Consider the following 18,226-nt stretch of genomic DNA (forward strand, 5'->3'; position numbering starts at 1 on the left):
ACCTTGTTATGCTGTCATTGTTACACTGACAGTGTTACACTGAAATCTTTAATCCGATTTTATGCTAACAAAGCTCATCTAACATTGTAATCCAGTTATACTGACATTATTACGCTGACATTGAGATGCTGACGTTGTTATGCTAGCATTGTTATGCTAACATTGTTATGCTGACATTGTTACACTGAAATCGTTAATCCGATTTTATGCTAACAAAGCTCATCTAACGTTGTAATCCAGTTATACTGACATTATTACGCTGACATTGAGATGCTGACGTTGTTATGCTAACATTGTTATGCTAACATTGTTATGCTGACATTGTTATGCTAACATTGTTATGCTGACATTGTAAGACTGACATTGTTACGCTGACCTTGTTATGCTAACATTGTTATGCTGACGTTGTAACGCTGACATTGTTATGCTAACATTGTTATTCTGACATTATTACGCTGACATTGAGACGCTGACGCTGTAAGACTGACATTGTTAGGCTGACATTTTTACGCTGACGTTATTATGCTAACATTGTTATGCTTACATTGATACGCTGACATTGTTACGCTGATGTTGTTATGCTAACATTGTTATGCTAACATTGTTACGCTGACATTGTAAGGCTGACATGGTTACGCCGACGTTATTATGCTAACATTCTTATGCTGACGTTGTAACGCTGACATTGTTATGCTAACATTGTTATTCTGACATTATTACGCTGACATTGAGATGCTGACGCTGTAAGACTGACATTGTTAGGCTGACATTTTTACGCTGACAATATTATACTAACATTGTTATGCTTACATTGATACGCTGACATTGTTACGCTGATGTTGTTATGCTAACATTGTTATGCTAACATTGTTATGCTGACATTGTCAGGCTGACATTTTTAGGCCGACATTGTAATACTGTTGTTGTTACGCTGACATGCTACGTTTACATTGTTATACTGTTGTTGTAACGCTGACATGCTACGTTGACATTATTATGCTGAAACTGTTACGCTGAAACTGTTACGCTGAAATTGTTACGCTGATCTCTTTACGGTGGCGTTGTTAGACCGACATTACGGCGACAAAGCTTATCTGACCTTGTTACGCTGACACAGCTTTTTTAACGTTGTTCTGAAACGTTGTAGAACTGTCGGTGTCCCTCTCATGTCAGTGTTTTTGTTGAAACCTTCACGTGTAATTTTCTGCTCTATTCTGATTCTGGCGTTTCTTTAAACATCCTGGCGTTGGAGGCGTGTCACTTCCTCTGCCTGGTATGTTATTATATTTAGTCACACACACGCTGGCAGCGAAGAAGAAACCTCAAGACTTCAAATGGTCGTGTGTGTGAGAAAAACACCTACAGATACACAAGGAGGCTGGTAACGACAAGGCGACACAACAATTAGCAACACAAACATGCAGACACAACTGACACAAAGACAGGTTCCCTGAGGATCCTTTAAAAAAGGAATTTAATTAATCTAAAAAAAGGGCTTCCTTGGCTTTAAAATGTCTTAAATGAAATGTTTAAAGGCCTAAAAATGTGAACAAATGATAAGTATGATGTATTGTTAGTTTCAAATCTCAAAATATTTGAAAAAGCGTTAACAGGCAAGGAGAATATTAAAATAAACATTTGTTTAAAATTTTCCTTTCATTGAGGTTTTTTTCCATTTTGGTTGAATGTCAAGTTGATCTTAAATTTCAAATACTATATAAAGAGTGTGAATTTGTGTGAACCAGGATGTGAACAATTGTTCCATAGGTGGGTCCAGAACCACAGAAGTTCACTTCCTGCAGCTTCACTTGAGATTATGAGGGTCATGGGGTCTGGAATCAATCGAACGAGACTGAAACACAGACGATTAGAGTACGGAGCGAGTTCAGGTGCGAAGTTCTCAGTGAGTTTGTTGTTCTTCTCTGATTCTGTTTCAACGGCTCGACTGTAAATACAAAGTCTGCAGCTCTCTCAGCACAGGTAGTGACATCACGACTTCGCTTCCTTGGGGTCCTCACCGGGCCAGCAGCCATAAAGTCCAACAAGGCCCTCTCTCTTCTGAGCCTGGTCATGTGACCCGCTCTCCAGGGAGCCTCTCATGTTCTCTCAGGTCTACCTTCGGTCTAATTCTGACCTGGTTCAGCACAAGTTACAGCTTCGAAGCAGGGAGGAGACCACGGGACACACCGGGCCGAGGAGAACAGCCACAGAAGGTTGTGTTTCCAAGTGTGTGTGGAGTACACAACAGTGTCGGCTCTCCTGCTGCAGCGGCTGAAACAACACCTGACCTGGTGCTCACACCTCTTCAGCACCGAGCTGCTGAACAAACTCATGATCTAACCTGCAGCTGCCGCCTTCTGATGTCAGGTCGCTCCGTGAAAACATCAACTACTCCAGAGTTTTCCACAAGTCGCCTTTGAAGTTTCTCTGTTCTTCACTGGAGCAGGAATGATGTCGTGACTGACACTGATGAAATTATGTTTTGTTGACCCAAAGATATTTGTGTTGTCATCCACAAACATTGTCGTCACTTTTCATGTGTAATCTGGATTCAAAACATTGGGATGAAAGAAGTTTTAATGAACTTCACCCGCCTGCGAGGCGTTCACTGCCCCCACACCCCTCACTCTTTACGTGAGGGTCGGTGTTTACATGAGAGTGTATAAATACATCCTCCACCTCTGCTTGCTTTGCACTTTCTCTCTCTTACACACACACACGCGCAGGGTTAGGGCAGGATGTCGTTATTTATGTCTGCTGTTATAGCAGGAAACTCACAGGAGCGAGCAAACGTTTCCTCTGTGCCGCCATGTATCACTTTTTATTGACACACACACACACACACAGAGAGACTCTAATATGGGGCATGGAATGTTATGAACTAAGTTATTTTTTTAACAAAGTATGTTATTTGCTGATTCAGCAGCACTATAAAGCAATGTTTTCAAATATGTAATCATTACTTCTAACATTTAAAAACGTGAAACCAAAACCATATATCAATATATACATTTTTAATATAGTTTTTAATAGTCATTCAAAATGTACATGTTAAATATAAACCTAATGTTAAAATTAAAGCTGAGATGTATGGCTTTGGTGACACATTTTATAAATATTTGCTCAATATGCCAAATCACCGAAAAAAACATATTTTTTTTCAATAGGCGCCCACACTCTCACGAAAACACAGACGACAACTTGTCTCACTGAAAAAGTAAAAGAACGTCAAGATTTATATATATATAAAAAAAATATGCAGATATCTTCAAGCGGAACCTACGACAGTGTTGTTTCCGCACGTGCACTCATATGAGACGGACTGTATCCGGTGACATTGCTCAAACGGAAGTTGTTATTATCAAACTACTGTGGTTTCGTGTCAGAGACGCCGACTGACCCAGGGTACCGCCAGGACCCGGTGTTCCGCCAGGACCTTCCAGGACCCCCGGTGACGTTGGCAATCATGTACCGGCGGTCGCTGCAGTCAGGCCTCCGGAGCATCGTCCTCGCGACCACGGCCGGAGCAGCTGGCCGGCAGGTAGCTCGTTAGCTTGTTAGCTTAGCATCAAAACTGAGCTGCTCTTGACTCGTAAAACCTTAACTCGTGTCACCTGCAGTCACGTGAGCAGCTCAGCTTCACTTGTTCTGTGAATGTAGTTTCCTCTCATCACTCATAGACGTTATCCAGGGCTGTTAGATGGACTGAAGCCGTTTGTCTGCAGGTGTTGAACTCAGAAACTCGTCTGCCCAGACTTCTGCTCGACAGAAGCTCGTCAGTGTTGAAGGCTCCACGTCGCTCTCTGCACGTCACAGCACAGGTACACACTCTCGGACTCGCACTGCGACCAAAGTACATGCAATGTATGACCTCAACGTGTGTGTTTGTGTCTCTCAGCTTAACAATGTCAAAGAGACGCAGGTTCACTCGGCTGAAGAGGTTGGAGCGTTCACCAAAATCATCGAGGCCATGGGCTTCACTGGGCCCCTCAAGTACAACAAATGGGTGAGACTCTGACTTATCCGCGTCTCCTGCGCGACCCCCTCCGGGTTCTCCTGCGCGACCCCCTCCGGGTTCTCCTGCGCGACCCCCTCCGGGTTCTCCTGCGCGACCCCCTCCGGGTTCTCCTGCGCGACCCCCTCCGGGTTCTCCTGCGCGACCCCCTCCGGGTTCTCCTGCGCGACCCCCCTCCGGGACCCCCTCAACTTCTGTGACTCACCAAATTAATAGTCTTTTCTAATCTAATAACGACCTTGTTTCCTCCAACAGAAGATAAAGATCGCAGCTCTGCGGATGTACACCTGCTGCGTGGAGAGAGTCAACTACGAAGAGTTATTTGACCGTAAGACTCACAGGCGCCCCCCCCCCCCCCAACCCTAACGTGTAGGCACTGACTCTTGTTGTTCTTTTTCCAGAGTGTAAACTTCCAGACACACTCAACTCCTGGTTTCTTGTCGCACAACTGCACGTCTGGTGAGTCGCACAAACATGAGCATGATGTTCATCCATGAGTGCAGGCGGAGCAAGGGACTCCATTTTTAACGCCAGCTGATTGAGGAATAAAAATCGTCACATGTTTTCATTTTTATAGCTTTGATTATAGAGTTAGGATTGAACATATTTCTAGATAAGGTAAAATTTGGATAAAATTGAATTTGATTTTTCAGAGTGAAACATGAATCCATCAAACAATAAACGACTAAATATCAAATCAAATTTGTCGAAGACGTTCGTACTAAAAGACTCCTGACCTGAAGTGACTCGCTGACTTGTGTCCGACAGGATGTGTCTGGTGAGGATGCGGCAGGAAGGACGAGCAGGGAAGTACATGTGTCGTTACGTGGTTCACTCCATGTGGGAGGACGTGGAGCAGCGCAGCAAGATCATGGGGGTGAGCGATCCGTGTCTGAAGAACTCACTAGTCAAAGTGGTTTTACTGCGATTAACTGAACCCAATATAAACCTTAAATTTGTTTATTTAGTTGAATATTTATAATAAAAATGTTTTAGACATGGTTAAGTTGCTATTATAACTCAAAAATAAATCTTTTAAATTCAACATGTTGCTATAGTGGTGCCGTCTTACCAGACCAATCCAATCGAGCACTGAGCCGTTCGATCTAACCTTTAAACTTACTCCAAACTGTAAAACTACCATTGGTTGCAAATGGAATTTAAATGATTAGGATTAGAATTAGAATATTCAATTAATATTTTTAAAAGGACTTGAAACTATTCAAGTAAAAAAATATTGAATTTAACTATGAAAAATAACCAAATGTGATCTTTACATAAACACACGTTTTTTAAATATTCAAACATATTTAAATGTTATGAACCTCGTTGAACGGCTTTTCTTCAAATGTTGCAACAACATTAACATGTCGACTTCTTCATGTGTCACGTGACTCATCATGAGCTTAAGCTCCTTCATCACTATTTACTTATTTCTACTTTGATGAATGTCAGATGTTCTGATCTACAAACCAAACGAACGCTTCTGAGTAAATGGAGCTGCTGCAGTGAAGGTCACGCGACGTCCTCAAAGTCTTCAAAGGTCGTTGTTAACTGAATGTTTCTCCCGCAGATCGACGCCGTCCACCGGAAGGAGGCGCTGAAGGCCATGACGGAGACTTTCTACGCAGCCATCTTCGGATACGATGAGGTGAGTGACAACTCAGAGGTCAGAGGTCGACTGTACTTGACTGTTTGTCGTCTTCAGGGAATCTTGTCCGACGACTGCGTCCTCGCCGCCGCCCTGTGGAGGAACCTGTTCAACTGCCAGTGTTCCGACCCGCAGCAGCTGGAGCTCATGGTCCAGTACGTTCGCAAACAGGTGGGTCATGTGACGCACTTTGATCTTGAAGTGTGACACGTTGAACCTCGAGGTTCTGGTCCATATGTGTTAAAAGTCCAGAACTCCAGTGAGGAGCCTTCATTAATCGGCTGCTTTGACAAGTTAGTTCCTCGGCAGCAGGAAGTCTTCTCACCTGTGAAGGTGTGAAGAACGAAACCAGCCGAGTGAGTCTGTGGTTTGTGGCTTCACCTGTTTCAACACAAACTCTAACACTTCCATGTGTGCGTCTGAACTCCTGCTCAAACCGTGTTTACATCAGTCACACGACATCTTAATGAAAGACTTTTAATCAACAATCCACGCACACACGTACTCGCGTCCGAGTGTGTGCAAATACATACACACGTGTACAGGTGCACGCATACACACACGTGTGCATGCACAGGCTCACACAAGTGTGTATGCACAGGGGCACGTGTGTACATGCATAGGCACACACACACATATGTACAGGTGCACACACGCTCACAGACGTACACAAAAGCACACCTTTAACACGCATGCTTGCTTTCAACAAACGCGCACATGAACACAATTGGCACATGAACACTATCCGCACACACGCACATGAACACAATCTGCACACACACAATCACCCAACAATCACACAATCTGCACACGCACATGAACATAATCTGCACGCACATGAACACAATCTGCACACACACGCACGCAAATGAACACAATCTGCACACACACGCACATGAACACACTCATAGCTTCACACTTCAACAGTCGACCTGCGTCACATCTCTTCAGGTGCATCAGTGTTGGTTCAGCAGTTAAACCTGGTCTGAGGCCAGAGAGACTCGGGTCAGAACAGGTCACAGTGACTTGATGATTTAATGCCGACTCGTTCGTGACCCTCTGACCTCTGCAGATGCAGTTCATCGATGCGCTGGAAGGCGAGGACCTGCTGCTGACCGGTGAGGTCAAGTGGCGCCCCCTGCTGGAGGAAAACGCTCAGAGCATCCTTAAGGTGTCGACACCCACGTACAACGACACAGGACTGTGACCTCACTTCCTCTCTTCTGCTGCCTCTTCCTGTCGGAGTGTCCGACCTCCTGTCTCTGTACGTAAATAAAGTTATTTTTTTCTAATTTTAAAAGGCAGTGTGAGCGCCCCCTGCAGCATATTTATGTTTCCTGCTGGAAGTGGTTTCTTGCTGTTTTTGAAGTAATAAAGTATTGTGGACGAGACGACGGCTTCGTTGTTGTTACTGAGGTCAGACCCGACTCCAGAGGTCAGATGGTGACTTCTTCTATCGCGGTGATGTTGTCATGGCAACGATGCCACAGTTGACTCGGACTGTTCGTGTTTGTCATCTGTCACAACGATGTCACTTCCTGTTTTGGTGTCTTCATCCAAGCGCTCCTCAGGTCGAGAATCAACAAGATGACGTCACGATGTTCCAATAACTCGGACCAAGAGTTATAGCAGTGACACAAACATCCACATGAGGTCGCTATAACATCAATTGCTTTAACTTAACAAATATCTTTAACAATAAAGTTACTTCAATGAAAAGAAAATTGCAAAAACACTTTTTTTTTTTAATCTTTTAATTCAAATAATGAAAGGATGGGGGCAGACTTTTTTTTTCCACGTTTATATTTTTCATCTATATGTTTTGTTTTAAAGTATTTTTAATGCTTTTAAATGGTAATAAAGTTTTGTCCATCTATGTTGTCTGTCATCTTGAGTGGTTTACCAAGTGTCGAGAACGGTTGAGTTCAGCTCTGCTGCCCCCTGCTGTCCGTTGCAGCTCACTTCATGTTTCAAAAGCTCTAAAACGAGTATCCGTGTGGACGACAGTGTTGCTTTGACCGCTGAGCAGCTTCTTCAGTGTCAGGTTTGATGGACAATGACTTGTCTTGTTCCACGACCTTCAGAACCTCTTCCTCCTCCTCGGACCGAGCCGGCCAATCACGGCGCGGACTTTCCTGGACCAAAGTCAAGATTGTAATCTACAAGTCAAACTGCGTCGGAACAGGCATAAGGTCATGTGACTCTTCGCTACAGGAACGTTGTCCTGACTCGTCGCTCTGGATTCCTGACGGCCATGTTTGTACTGCCAAAGTGCTGAGTCAAACATGTGAAGAATCATAAGAAGATGAACTTTATTGATCCTCAGGAGGTCTCTGTCGGGAAATGGTTTTTCCAATTAGCAACACACAGTAATACAGACGATAATTCATACAAATAAAAATAAGAACAAAGAACAAAAATGTACATGTATACACAATCACACACACTCACCAACAAGAAGACAGACGTACACACACATGTACACGTAACTATCAACACTACACACGTTAACAATCGCACACAAACGTATACACAGACGAGAGCAGACTCACAAACACAACCACAAGTGCATACGTGAACACATCACACACATGAACAAATGCTTTTAAATAACACGCACACTTGTAAACAATTCTACAAAAACGTACAGACACACTCAGGAACAACAACACAAATATACAAACGCCAAAAACAAGTCAACATATGTATAGACGATACACAAACATTTATACAAGTGCACACAGGGACATGTACACACACAATACACACTAGTGCACACACACACGTGTACACGCCTATAAAAAACGTACGGATACACGTGTACACATGTATAAACACTACACATTCGTAACACAAGTACACACTTTGGTAAATGAGAATTCCAGTCACTACACACGAGACAGAAGAACAAAGCACCACAAAGGTCGTCCTCCTCTCACTCCTCCCTCGCAACACAGTTGAACCATTGAATGGAACGAGGATCAAGTCAAGTTGTTTTCATTGTCAAACATTCATGTATGAAGACACACAGCATAAATGAAATTGTGGTTCTCGCTGACCCAGAATGCAACACATGAAAAACATGAATATGGTTGTAAGTAAGTAAGTAAGTAATATTTATTTATATAGCGCTTTTCCAGACCAGGGTCACAAAGCGCTTAAACAATCAAAACAATACTCAAAAAAGTACATACTTTAAAGATCAAGATAATACTGAGAACAACACAGGAGTTCCAGAAATTCAAGGAAAAGCCTGAACAAATAGAAACGTCTTAAGATGTTTCTTAAAGGAGTCAGTAGATCCATCAAGAGCAAAGAGAGGAAGATCGTTCCAAAGCTTAGGATCAACAGCCTGAAAAGATTTCTCTCCTCTGGTCCTGAGTCGTGTTCAGGAACCATCAGTAGATTCTGATCCACAGACCTCAGAGCCCGAGCTGGGGTGTAAGGACTTAACAACAGACATAAAACACTTAAAACAATTAAATACTTAACAATTAAAGACTTAAACAGACATTAACTAAGACATTAAATAATAAATAACCAACAAAAATAAATAAATAATCAACAAATGAATGAATGAAGTCTGTCGCTGTTACGTGTTGTGCGCACACTCGACAGAAGTGTACACACAACTCGATGACGCAACACAATTTCCCCTCATGTGACAGTTGGATCCAGACGTGGAAACTTCCTCGATCATGTGTCTGATGACATCATTGGTCAACATGATGTTGGGATGTGTGTCCGTCCCTGTGTCGTTGTGTCTTCAATTCTTTCCTAGTGTTCTCTGTTTTAGTGTTTGTTTTAATGTAGTTTTTTTCTTATTATGTTGTATTTATATGTGTTTTAGTGTTGTTTAATCTAGTGTTGTATTGTGTTATAGTGTTGTTATTGTTTGTTCAGTTGAATTGAGTTGTGTTTTAGTGTTGTGTCTTTTTGTGTTGTTGTTGATTGCAGTGTTGTGTCTTGTTTTTCTATGCTTGTTCTCTTGTATTGTGTTGTGTCTTGTAGCGTTTTTTATTGTAGTGTTGGTTTGTTGTGTTGTGTTGTGTCCTGTAGTGTTGATGTCATTTGTTCTGTTGTATTGTGTTGTGTCTTGTAGCGTTGTTTTTTTTCTTATTCTGTTGTATTTATGTGTTTAAGTGTTGTGTATTCTAGTGTTGTATTGTGTTTTAGTGTTGTTATTGTTTGTTCAGTTAAGCTGAGTTGTATTTTAGTGTTGTGTCTTTTTGTGTTGTTGTTGATTGTAGTGTTGTGTCTTGTTTTTTTATGCTTAAAAAAAAGCTTTTTCTTTATTATTGTGTTGTGTCTTGTACCGTTGTTTATTGTAGTGTTGTTTAGTTGTATTTTAGTTTCTTGTTTTATTGTGTTGTTGCTTTTAGTGTTGTGTCTTGTTTTGTATGCTTGTTCTGTTGTATTGTGTTGTCTTCTAGTGTTATTGTAGCTTGCTCTGTTGTGTTGTGTGTCATATCTTGTAGTGTTGCTTGTTGTGTCTTGTTGTGTTGTTGTCTTTCCTTTTATGAATCGACAAACACGTCTGAGCCGTGGTGACCTTACTACGTGATGACGTCACAGGCGCCGTCCTCCGGCGGGTTGAGCTTCTTATCACAGTCGGTTCCTCGGAATAACCAGTCGGTCCGGTGAGGCCACTTGACGCCGGCGTGTTGACTCGGGAAACGGCGGGTCGGATTTATGCAGCTCAAATATTTGGTCACATGACTTCATCTCTGGAGGATGTTGACTGCGACTGGTGGCTTCCTCACGCACTGGACCCGGTTCCGATGGGTCAGTTGGGTCTCACCACGCTGTGCCCCTAGTTAGCTGGTTCATTAGTTAACTAAAGCAAAAGTTAGAGACTTTAAATATATTTTAAAATATTTTCAAAGTCTCTCTATATATAGACTTTGTAAGACTTTATATAGACTATATTAGACTTTAAAAAAGTATAAATAACGTAAAATAAAGCGCGTGTGAGCGTACGCGTTTGTTTTTTGTCTTAATATTGAACTTGTAATAAATAATTGATCTTAATTTTCCATTTGTTTTGTGGTTTGTTCAATGGCTTCTGTTTGTTGTATTTTCTTTTTTTTGTGTGTAATAACGTGATGCCTCTGACGTCACAACATTCTGTGGCGTCATAGCGGAAGTGGCAGTTCTGAAACTTTATTGTCAAGTGTCGCTCGACAACAGAGATAAGGAGGGGGGGGGAGAGAGAGGGAGGGGGGTCAGGGGCGGGGTCAGGCCCGTAGACCAATGGGAGGCCAGGGATCAACAGGTGAGCCGATACCGATCCGGGATCTGCGGGGAGTACCGCACCGACCGAACCAGGAACCAAAGGCCCGTCACCTGTCGCAGACGAACCTCAACCCCGCGGATTAATTGGGATTAAAGACCTTCAGGATTACCTCCCGAACCCTGGTCCCCCTCAGTCCCACTTCCTGTTGATCATGTTTCCACGTCACCTGCGTCGCGCGCACTAGTTCCAGACTCCCGTGGATCTCGGGTCCAGTCGCTCCCGGGTCACCGTCGAGGCACCATGATCAGCTCGGAGGCTCTGCGGCCCTCCAGCAGCAGGAAGCCGCTGGGGAAGCTGGCGAGCCGGCTGGAGGAGCTGAAGAACCCGTGGCGGCAGGTGTCGTCGCTGGAGCTGAGCCACAACGAGGCGGCCAGACTCGCCACGGACGCGCTGCTGGAGTCCGGGGAGAAGGAGTACCAGCGGGTCCTGGCGGAGGAGCGAGAGCTCAACTTTCTGTCCCCGCTGGAGATCCAGTACATCACCGCCAACGCCACCCGGACCTGCGACTCCGACGCCAACGGAGCCGGCGAGCGGGACTTCGGGGACGGGGACGCGGTCTCAGAACTCACCTCCGGGACTTACTTTCCGCTCATGTCGGACGAGGAGCCGCCGATGCTGGAGCTCGGCTGGCCGGACTCCCCGTCCCGGTACGGACCGTCCGAGACCCAGATCTACTTCCAGAGGGACAAGAGCCACAACGTCAAAGACCTGATCCGGTCCCTGATCAATAAAGCCAAGAAGGTACCGAACTTCATTCTGACAGTTATGGGGGTCGCTCTTGACAAGAACGGGTCGTAGGTTCTATTCCAAGGTTTTATTCAACATTGATGACATGAATGAACAACATCTACTGAACTGATGTCACGTGATTATTATCATGGCTGACGATGGTGTTTATAATGATCATGATAATGATGGTGACCTTTGAGTTCACGTGTCATTACATGATGATGATGGTGGTAATAATGAGGGTGAAGGTGATGAAGATAATGTTGATGGTTGTGATGGAGATAAGTACAACAAAAATGAGGAAGATGATGGTGAAGATGATGATGATGGTGAAGATGAGTAGGACAATAATGATGAAGGTGATGGTGATGATGATGGTGAAGATGAGTTGGACAAAAAACGAAGGAAGAAGATGGTGATGAAGATGATGATGAAGATGATGATGGTGAAGATGATGATGATGATGATGGTGAAGATGAGTAGGACAATAATGATGAAGGTGATGGTGATGATGATGGGGAAGATGAGTCGGACAATAATGATGATGACGATGGTGAAGATGAGCAGGACAAAAATGAAGAAGATGATGGTGATGAAGATGATGATGGTGAAGATGAGTAAGACAATGATGATGGTGGTGATGAAGATAAGTAGGACAATAATGAAGAAGATGAGGGTAATTGTGATGACGCTGAGTCGTGGAGCTGTAGGGGATGATGGTCAAAACCACGGGTGAGAAGAGATGGAGGAGGTCGGAGGTCGGAGGTCATGGGGACCTTCAGGACCAGAGGAGAGAAATCCTTCCAGACTGTTGCTCCTAAGCTTTGGAACGATCTCTGTGTTTGATGATCTTCTGACTCATTCAAGAAACTAAATCTAAAGACACTTTTATTTGTTCAGGCTTTTCCTTGATTTTCTGGAACTCCTGTGTTGTTCTCAGTGTTATCTTGACCTACTTACTTACTCACTTTCCACTTAACCTTGGTGTTTTCAGTTCACAAACCTAAAGTTGTGTTTTCCTGAAAACTTCAACATCAAGGTCACATGAGAGCTGAGATTTACTGCGATGCAGACAACAGTTTGTTTGTGTTTGTGTGTGTGTGTGTGTGTGTGTGTGTGTGCGTGTGTGCAACAACCACACTGCCCACAAACATTTGTCATCTTCCTCCTTGTGGGTCATTACATAACACAATGGACTACACAACACAACACGACTCCACATGAACACAGAATAATATTTGTTGATGAAGAAGAAGGAGTGAACTCTATGTTGCCAGTTAGCAAGAACCATTAGCCTTCAAGCTAACACAACAAGTAACTCACTTATTAAAAGAATGTTAACGTTGGCGACCGACCAAGATGCCAGTGTTTAAATAAGGTACAGATATGTCAACAGTTGAAGTCAAGGACATACTTAAGTGAAGGAGAACAAACTAAAAGATTATATTCATATAGTTTGGCGTCAACTTGAACTGCTAAACGATTTTGGCGTCTGTGTAGTATGTCTGTGTGACCATGGTGACCTCCGACAGGTCATCGCCGTGGTGATGGACGTCTTCACGGACGTGGACCTGCTGTGCGACCTGATGGAGGCGTCCAACAAGCGGAAGGTTCCGATCTACATCCTGCTGGACGAGAAGAACGTGGACTGCTTCGTGGACATGTGCGCCGCCCTGGACGTCCAGAACTCGCACCTGAGGGTGAGTGTTGTTGTTGTCGAGGGTCACATGTCGAAGGAGCAGAACTTCTTCATGACTCGTCCTGTCATGTCCGCTCGAAACCACCTCTTACACAACACCACCGGGTTCATGACGAGTCTTGACAGGAATGATTGACTGTGTGTGTCTCTGTGCACGTGTAGAACATGCGTGTGCGCAGCGTCTCTGGCGACACCTACTGCACGAAGAGTGGAAAGAAGTTCAGCGGGCAGGTTCTGGAGAAGTTCATGATCATCGACTGCCAGGAGGTGATCGCCGGCTCCTACAGGTGAGGCCCCGCCCCCTTATTGCATCACCAGCGTTACACAACCTCCTACGGTTTTGTGTGTATGTCAAGATTGCATGCATGAGTATGTGTGTGTATGTGCATGTGTGTATATATATATATATATATATATGTGTGTGTGTGTGTGTGTGTGTTGTGTCTGAATGGGTATTGTGTGTATCTGTGTGTGCGTATGATTGTTTGTGTGTGTGAGTTTTTGTGTGTATGTTCAAATGTCTTTTGTGTGTGTGTATATGTGAGTGCATGTTTGTATATGCAAGTGTGTGTGTATGCCAGTGTGTTTGTGCGAATGTGTTCTGTGTGTATGTTCATGTGCAAGAGTGTTTGTGTATGTGAGTTTTTTGTGTGTATGTTCAAATGTCTTTTGTGTGTGTATATGCGAGTGTGTTTGTGGGAATGTGTTGTGTGTGTTTGTGCGAACTTGTTCTGTGTGTATGTTCATATGCAAGAGTGTTTGTGTATGTGAGTTTTTTGTGTGTATGTTCAAATGTCTTTTGTGTGTGTATATGCGAGTGTGTGTGTGTGTGTGTATGCATGCGAGTGTGTTTGTGGGAATGTCTTGTGTGTGTTTGTGCGAACTTGTTCTGTGTGTATGTTCATGTTCAAGAGCGTTTGTGTATGTGAGTTTTTGTGTGTATGTGCATATGTGTATATATATATATATATGTGTGTGTTGTGTCTGAATGGGTTTTGTGTGTATCTGTGTGTGCGTTTGTGCTAGAGTGTTTGTGTGTGTGAGTTTTTGTGTGTATGTTCAAATGTCTTTTGTGCATGTGTGTATATGCGAGTGTGTTTGTGCAAATGTGTTGTGTGTGTTTGTGCGAATGTGTTGCGTGTGTATGTGCAAGTGTTTGTACGAGTGTGTGTATCTGCGTCTTTGTTTGTGTGAGTGTGTTTGTGTGTATGTACACTCGCACATTTGTGTGTGTGCACACTATTGTGTGTTTACACGTTTCTTAGATATCAGTAGTGATACTGTCATTGGTCGTCACATACCTGGTGTACTTTAGCATGATCTGGGATGTTGTTCTCTTTTAACTAATACATGTGTGTATGTGTGTGTGTGTGTGTGAACAGCTTCACCTGGCTGTCTGCACAGGTGCACAGCAACATGGTGATGCACTTCTCTGGACGCATCAGTGACAGTTTTGACCGCGAGTTCCGATGTCTTTACGCCGACTCTGAGATCATCCCGACGTTCCACCAGGAGGAGGAGGACGTGCTGCCTTACTACCCGCCTTACCACACCCCCATGCTGGGTCTGGACCAGCTGCAGGACAGGTGAGCGTGTTTAGTTTTTTTCCCATGCTCCTTCACTTCCATGTCTGACCACCTTACTGTCGCCCCCTGCAGTCGCCACCGAGTGTCGTCGGAGAACTCCAGCAGCCACTCGAGCGGCAGTGTGTCCAGCATTAAGGCAGCGCCTGGCATGACCTCTAACACCGTCTATAAGGTCAACAAAGGTCATGACATGAAACAGTCAAACACCAGTTCCCATATGATCCTGGATCGGAGGGCGGGGGAGCGCGTGGGCCAGAGCGGAGCGTCGCCGAGCCACGTCCAGCCCTGGGTTAATGGAGGAGCCGGCGTCGGCCTGGACCGTGCGGCGCCGCCTCCTTATGGTCAGCAATTTGTGTCCGAGCACAGCAGGACTGGCCTCACGGACGTCTTGAGGCCAAACCCGGGTGGCACCACTTCCAAGTTTCAGGCTCTTGGTCTATATGATCAGAAGTCCAACATGTACCATGGCGCCGGACTCACAGGGTCGAACCTCCGTACACAGACGCCGCCCCTGGAAAATAAACTGACTCAGAAGAACCGCACCCCCTCTAATCCGCTGCTGAACAAGCTCTCGGACTTCTTCCTGCCCCCGTCCAGCAAGGACAGCTACCGGCGGCCGCCGTCACCTCTGGGTGCAGTGGCCTGGGGTGGACCAGACTTGTCCCAGACAGAGCCCGAGAGCCAACAGGCGCCTCCACCGCCCATATCCCCAACTGCTCTGATGACCCGGCAAGACCAGAAGCGGATGACACTCGGGCACAGCAAGCTGGACCTGGTCAACGAATACAACAAGAAGAAGTACAAGCAGGTCTACAGTCGCTTCGAGCTCAAAAGCTCCAACTGAGGTCGTCCTCAAAGGGACCTCTCAAACTCACTGTGACTTTCTTATTGTGTCGACACTGGATTCTGCTGCTGCACTGATCCCAAAAACGGTGGACCTTGTCCATGACCGGGCTTCTGTACCTCCTCCTTTGGTTCCTCTCCCGAGACGCAGCGCTACCTTTTGACTCTAATGGGGGCGCAGTGGTTCTGAACCCCCTGCGTTCAGTCTGGTGTTCAAACCGTCAGACCACTGGACCTGGACAGCTCCACCTCTGCAGGACCAGCTCAAGCAGTCCTGGTCTCTGTTCTTAGATACCTCCGTGTTGTCCTCTGAGGATCTAGTTGGGACAAGAGGCGGAGTACTTGCTTTGTGCAGTGCACACGTGCCGTATTTTACAGAAAATGGGGCCCACTGGAATTATAATGTCAATGAACTTGTCTTTTTGCATAAATAAGGTATACTGGATTATAAAACACAGTAAACACGGTTTGGCTGTGAAGTAATACCACAGTGCCTCACGGAATAAAAGCAAGCAGCCACGGGGAGTAATACCGCAAGGCGTTGAGGAGTAATACCACAAAGCCTAGCAGAGTGTAATACCTGGAAACCTTGAGGAGTTCTACCACAGGGCCTTAAAGATTAATACCATGGAGCCTAGCGGTGTGTCTTCGTAGCTTATCAAAGACACACTTAAACAATCTGACAGATTTTTGAGCACCATGTACCATGTTAAATTGGTTCTAGGTCAGTAAGTACAACCAGGTTATAAGTAAGTAAGTAATTTATATTTGTATAGCGCTTTTCCAGACCAGGTCACAAAGCGCTTAAAAAATCAAAACAATACTCAATAAAGTATATACTTCCAGAAAATCAAGGAAAAGCCTGAACAAATAAAATCGTCTTAAGATGTTTCTTAAAGGAGTCAGTAGATCATCAAGCGCAAAGAGTGAGGAAGATCGTTCCAAAGCTTAGGAGCAACAGCCTGGAAGGATTATAAGGCGTTTATTTTTAAGTCAATTGAAGGATTTTAGTACACCTCATAGATGAATATGGCATATATACAAATACAAACATAAGGACATTTTTAAACCAAAGTTCCCCGACAAACAAACACCAGCAGACCAGCCTCTGTAGCCTTAGCTAAAATGGGACCTACAACCTTCTTGCTGGGAGGCTTTGCAAAGAACTCGAGTTCATCCCCCTCCGGCGTTTGCTCTCCTTTAGACAACAAGTTTGTTTACCGTCGATGTTTACTTCCTGAAATGTGTGGACCCGTTTGTTTACTGTGTGTTTAAAAAAAGAAGTTGTGTTCTAATGTCGGCTCCCTCTCAGCGTCACGCACCGGCAGACCGGCGTCTGCTGTTGTGACGGAAAATTTGGGTGTTTTGTTATTTTTTTAAACTGTCAAATGTCTTTTTTTTATTTTGAATTAAATGTTCTCAGATTTGGTGAACTTTGGCAGGTTTTTTTCGTGTGATCCCCCTCCAGGTATTACATCTCGAGCCAGCTTTAGACTTGTTCCAGGCGAGAGTCCCTGAAGACCATGACGATGTAATTGCATTAGCAGTTCGCCTGGAAACATGAAGACAGTCGACCTCAGAGTGTTGACACATGTACGGGTCCAGGTTGAGTCGGGACTAGAACCTTTGCACATGGCTGCCATCTGAAGTTTCCTGACAGGAACTGGAGCACTGTGACAGACAATGGAAAGAGTCACATGATCGCCGTCTGGAGACGCAAACGGGAAGTTTGTCGTCTATTTTTATCCCAACCCTCGTAACATACATCAAACTACTCTGCAGGTCCAACAACATCTTTGTGGACGTTAAACTATGGAAGTGTCACCAGAATATTCAATGGTTGAATTTAACACCATTTTTTTTAACACTTGAATAAAACATTATATTTATAATGAATTGGCTTTAAATGTATATTTTTCAATTATTGGAATTGTTATTTGAAACTCTGTTTAAAATGATTTATTAATCAGAAAGCATTTGATTTCTTTAGTTCATTAAAAAAGAAGAAGATTGAATTAAATATTTCAATAATTAAGTTTTAATAGATAGATAGATACGTTATTCATCTCCTTAGAGAAATTCACATGAATTGAAAATTGAATGAATAGAACATGTTAAAGCTGCAACATTCAAGATTCTAATCTTCCATATGAAACTTTCAGAGGTGGTTCGAGGCTCTCACTCGAGTGACATTTCATGGGAGGAGTCCTAGCATCTCAGAAGGTCGAGGGTTACCCTGACGACACAGGAGTCTCACACAAACAGTCAAAGGTTTTCGTCCAAGCAGCAGTTTTATCGGTGACACAACCTCTTGGGAGTGGCAAGACCACAACAAGATCTCATCCCTCAAAATAATAAAAATGAAATGTATATTAATGATATTCATATAATCAATATATTATTGATT

The 18,226-nt window shown here is 44.1% G+C and overlaps 2 protein-coding genes across 2 annotated transcripts; both read left to right on the plus strand.

Annotated features, from left to right (window-relative positions):
- Window positions 1-3,341: 3,341 nt before the first annotated feature.
- Window positions 3,342-7,057, plus strand: uqcc1 (ubiquinol-cytochrome c reductase complex assembly factor 1). The gene is made up of 9 exons (XM_087800573.1): window positions 3,342-3,541; window positions 3,726-3,821; window positions 3,899-4,006; window positions 4,271-4,343; window positions 4,417-4,474; window positions 4,784-4,892; window positions 5,589-5,666; window positions 5,724-5,837; window positions 6,739-7,057. The coding sequence occupies exons 1-9, from the start codon at window positions 3,467-3,469 to the stop codon at window positions 6,871-6,873; spliced, it is 846 nt and encodes a 281-aa protein (XP_087656699.1). The 5' UTR covers window positions 3,342-3,466; the 3' UTR covers window positions 6,874-7,057.
- Window positions 7,058-10,941: 3,884 nt separating this feature from the next.
- sack1c (scaffolding CK1 anchoring protein C) lies at window positions 10,942-17,252 on the plus strand. The gene is made up of 5 exons (XM_087800566.1): window positions 10,942-11,703; window positions 13,224-13,391; window positions 13,553-13,677; window positions 14,773-14,976; window positions 15,049-17,252. Exons 1-5 carry the CDS (start codon window positions 11,203-11,205, stop codon window positions 15,818-15,820), a joined length of 1,770 nt encoding a protein of 589 aa, XP_087656692.1. The 5' UTR covers window positions 10,942-11,202; the 3' UTR covers window positions 15,821-17,252.
- Window positions 17,253-18,226: the final 974 nt, after the last annotated feature.

Source organism: Callionymus lyra, chromosome 10 (assembly GCF_982586985.1).
Source record: "Callionymus lyra chromosome 10, fCalLyr1.hap1.1, whole genome shotgun sequence".
NCBI lineage: Eukaryota > Metazoa > Chordata > Actinopteri > Syngnathiformes > Callionymidae > Callionymus > Callionymus lyra.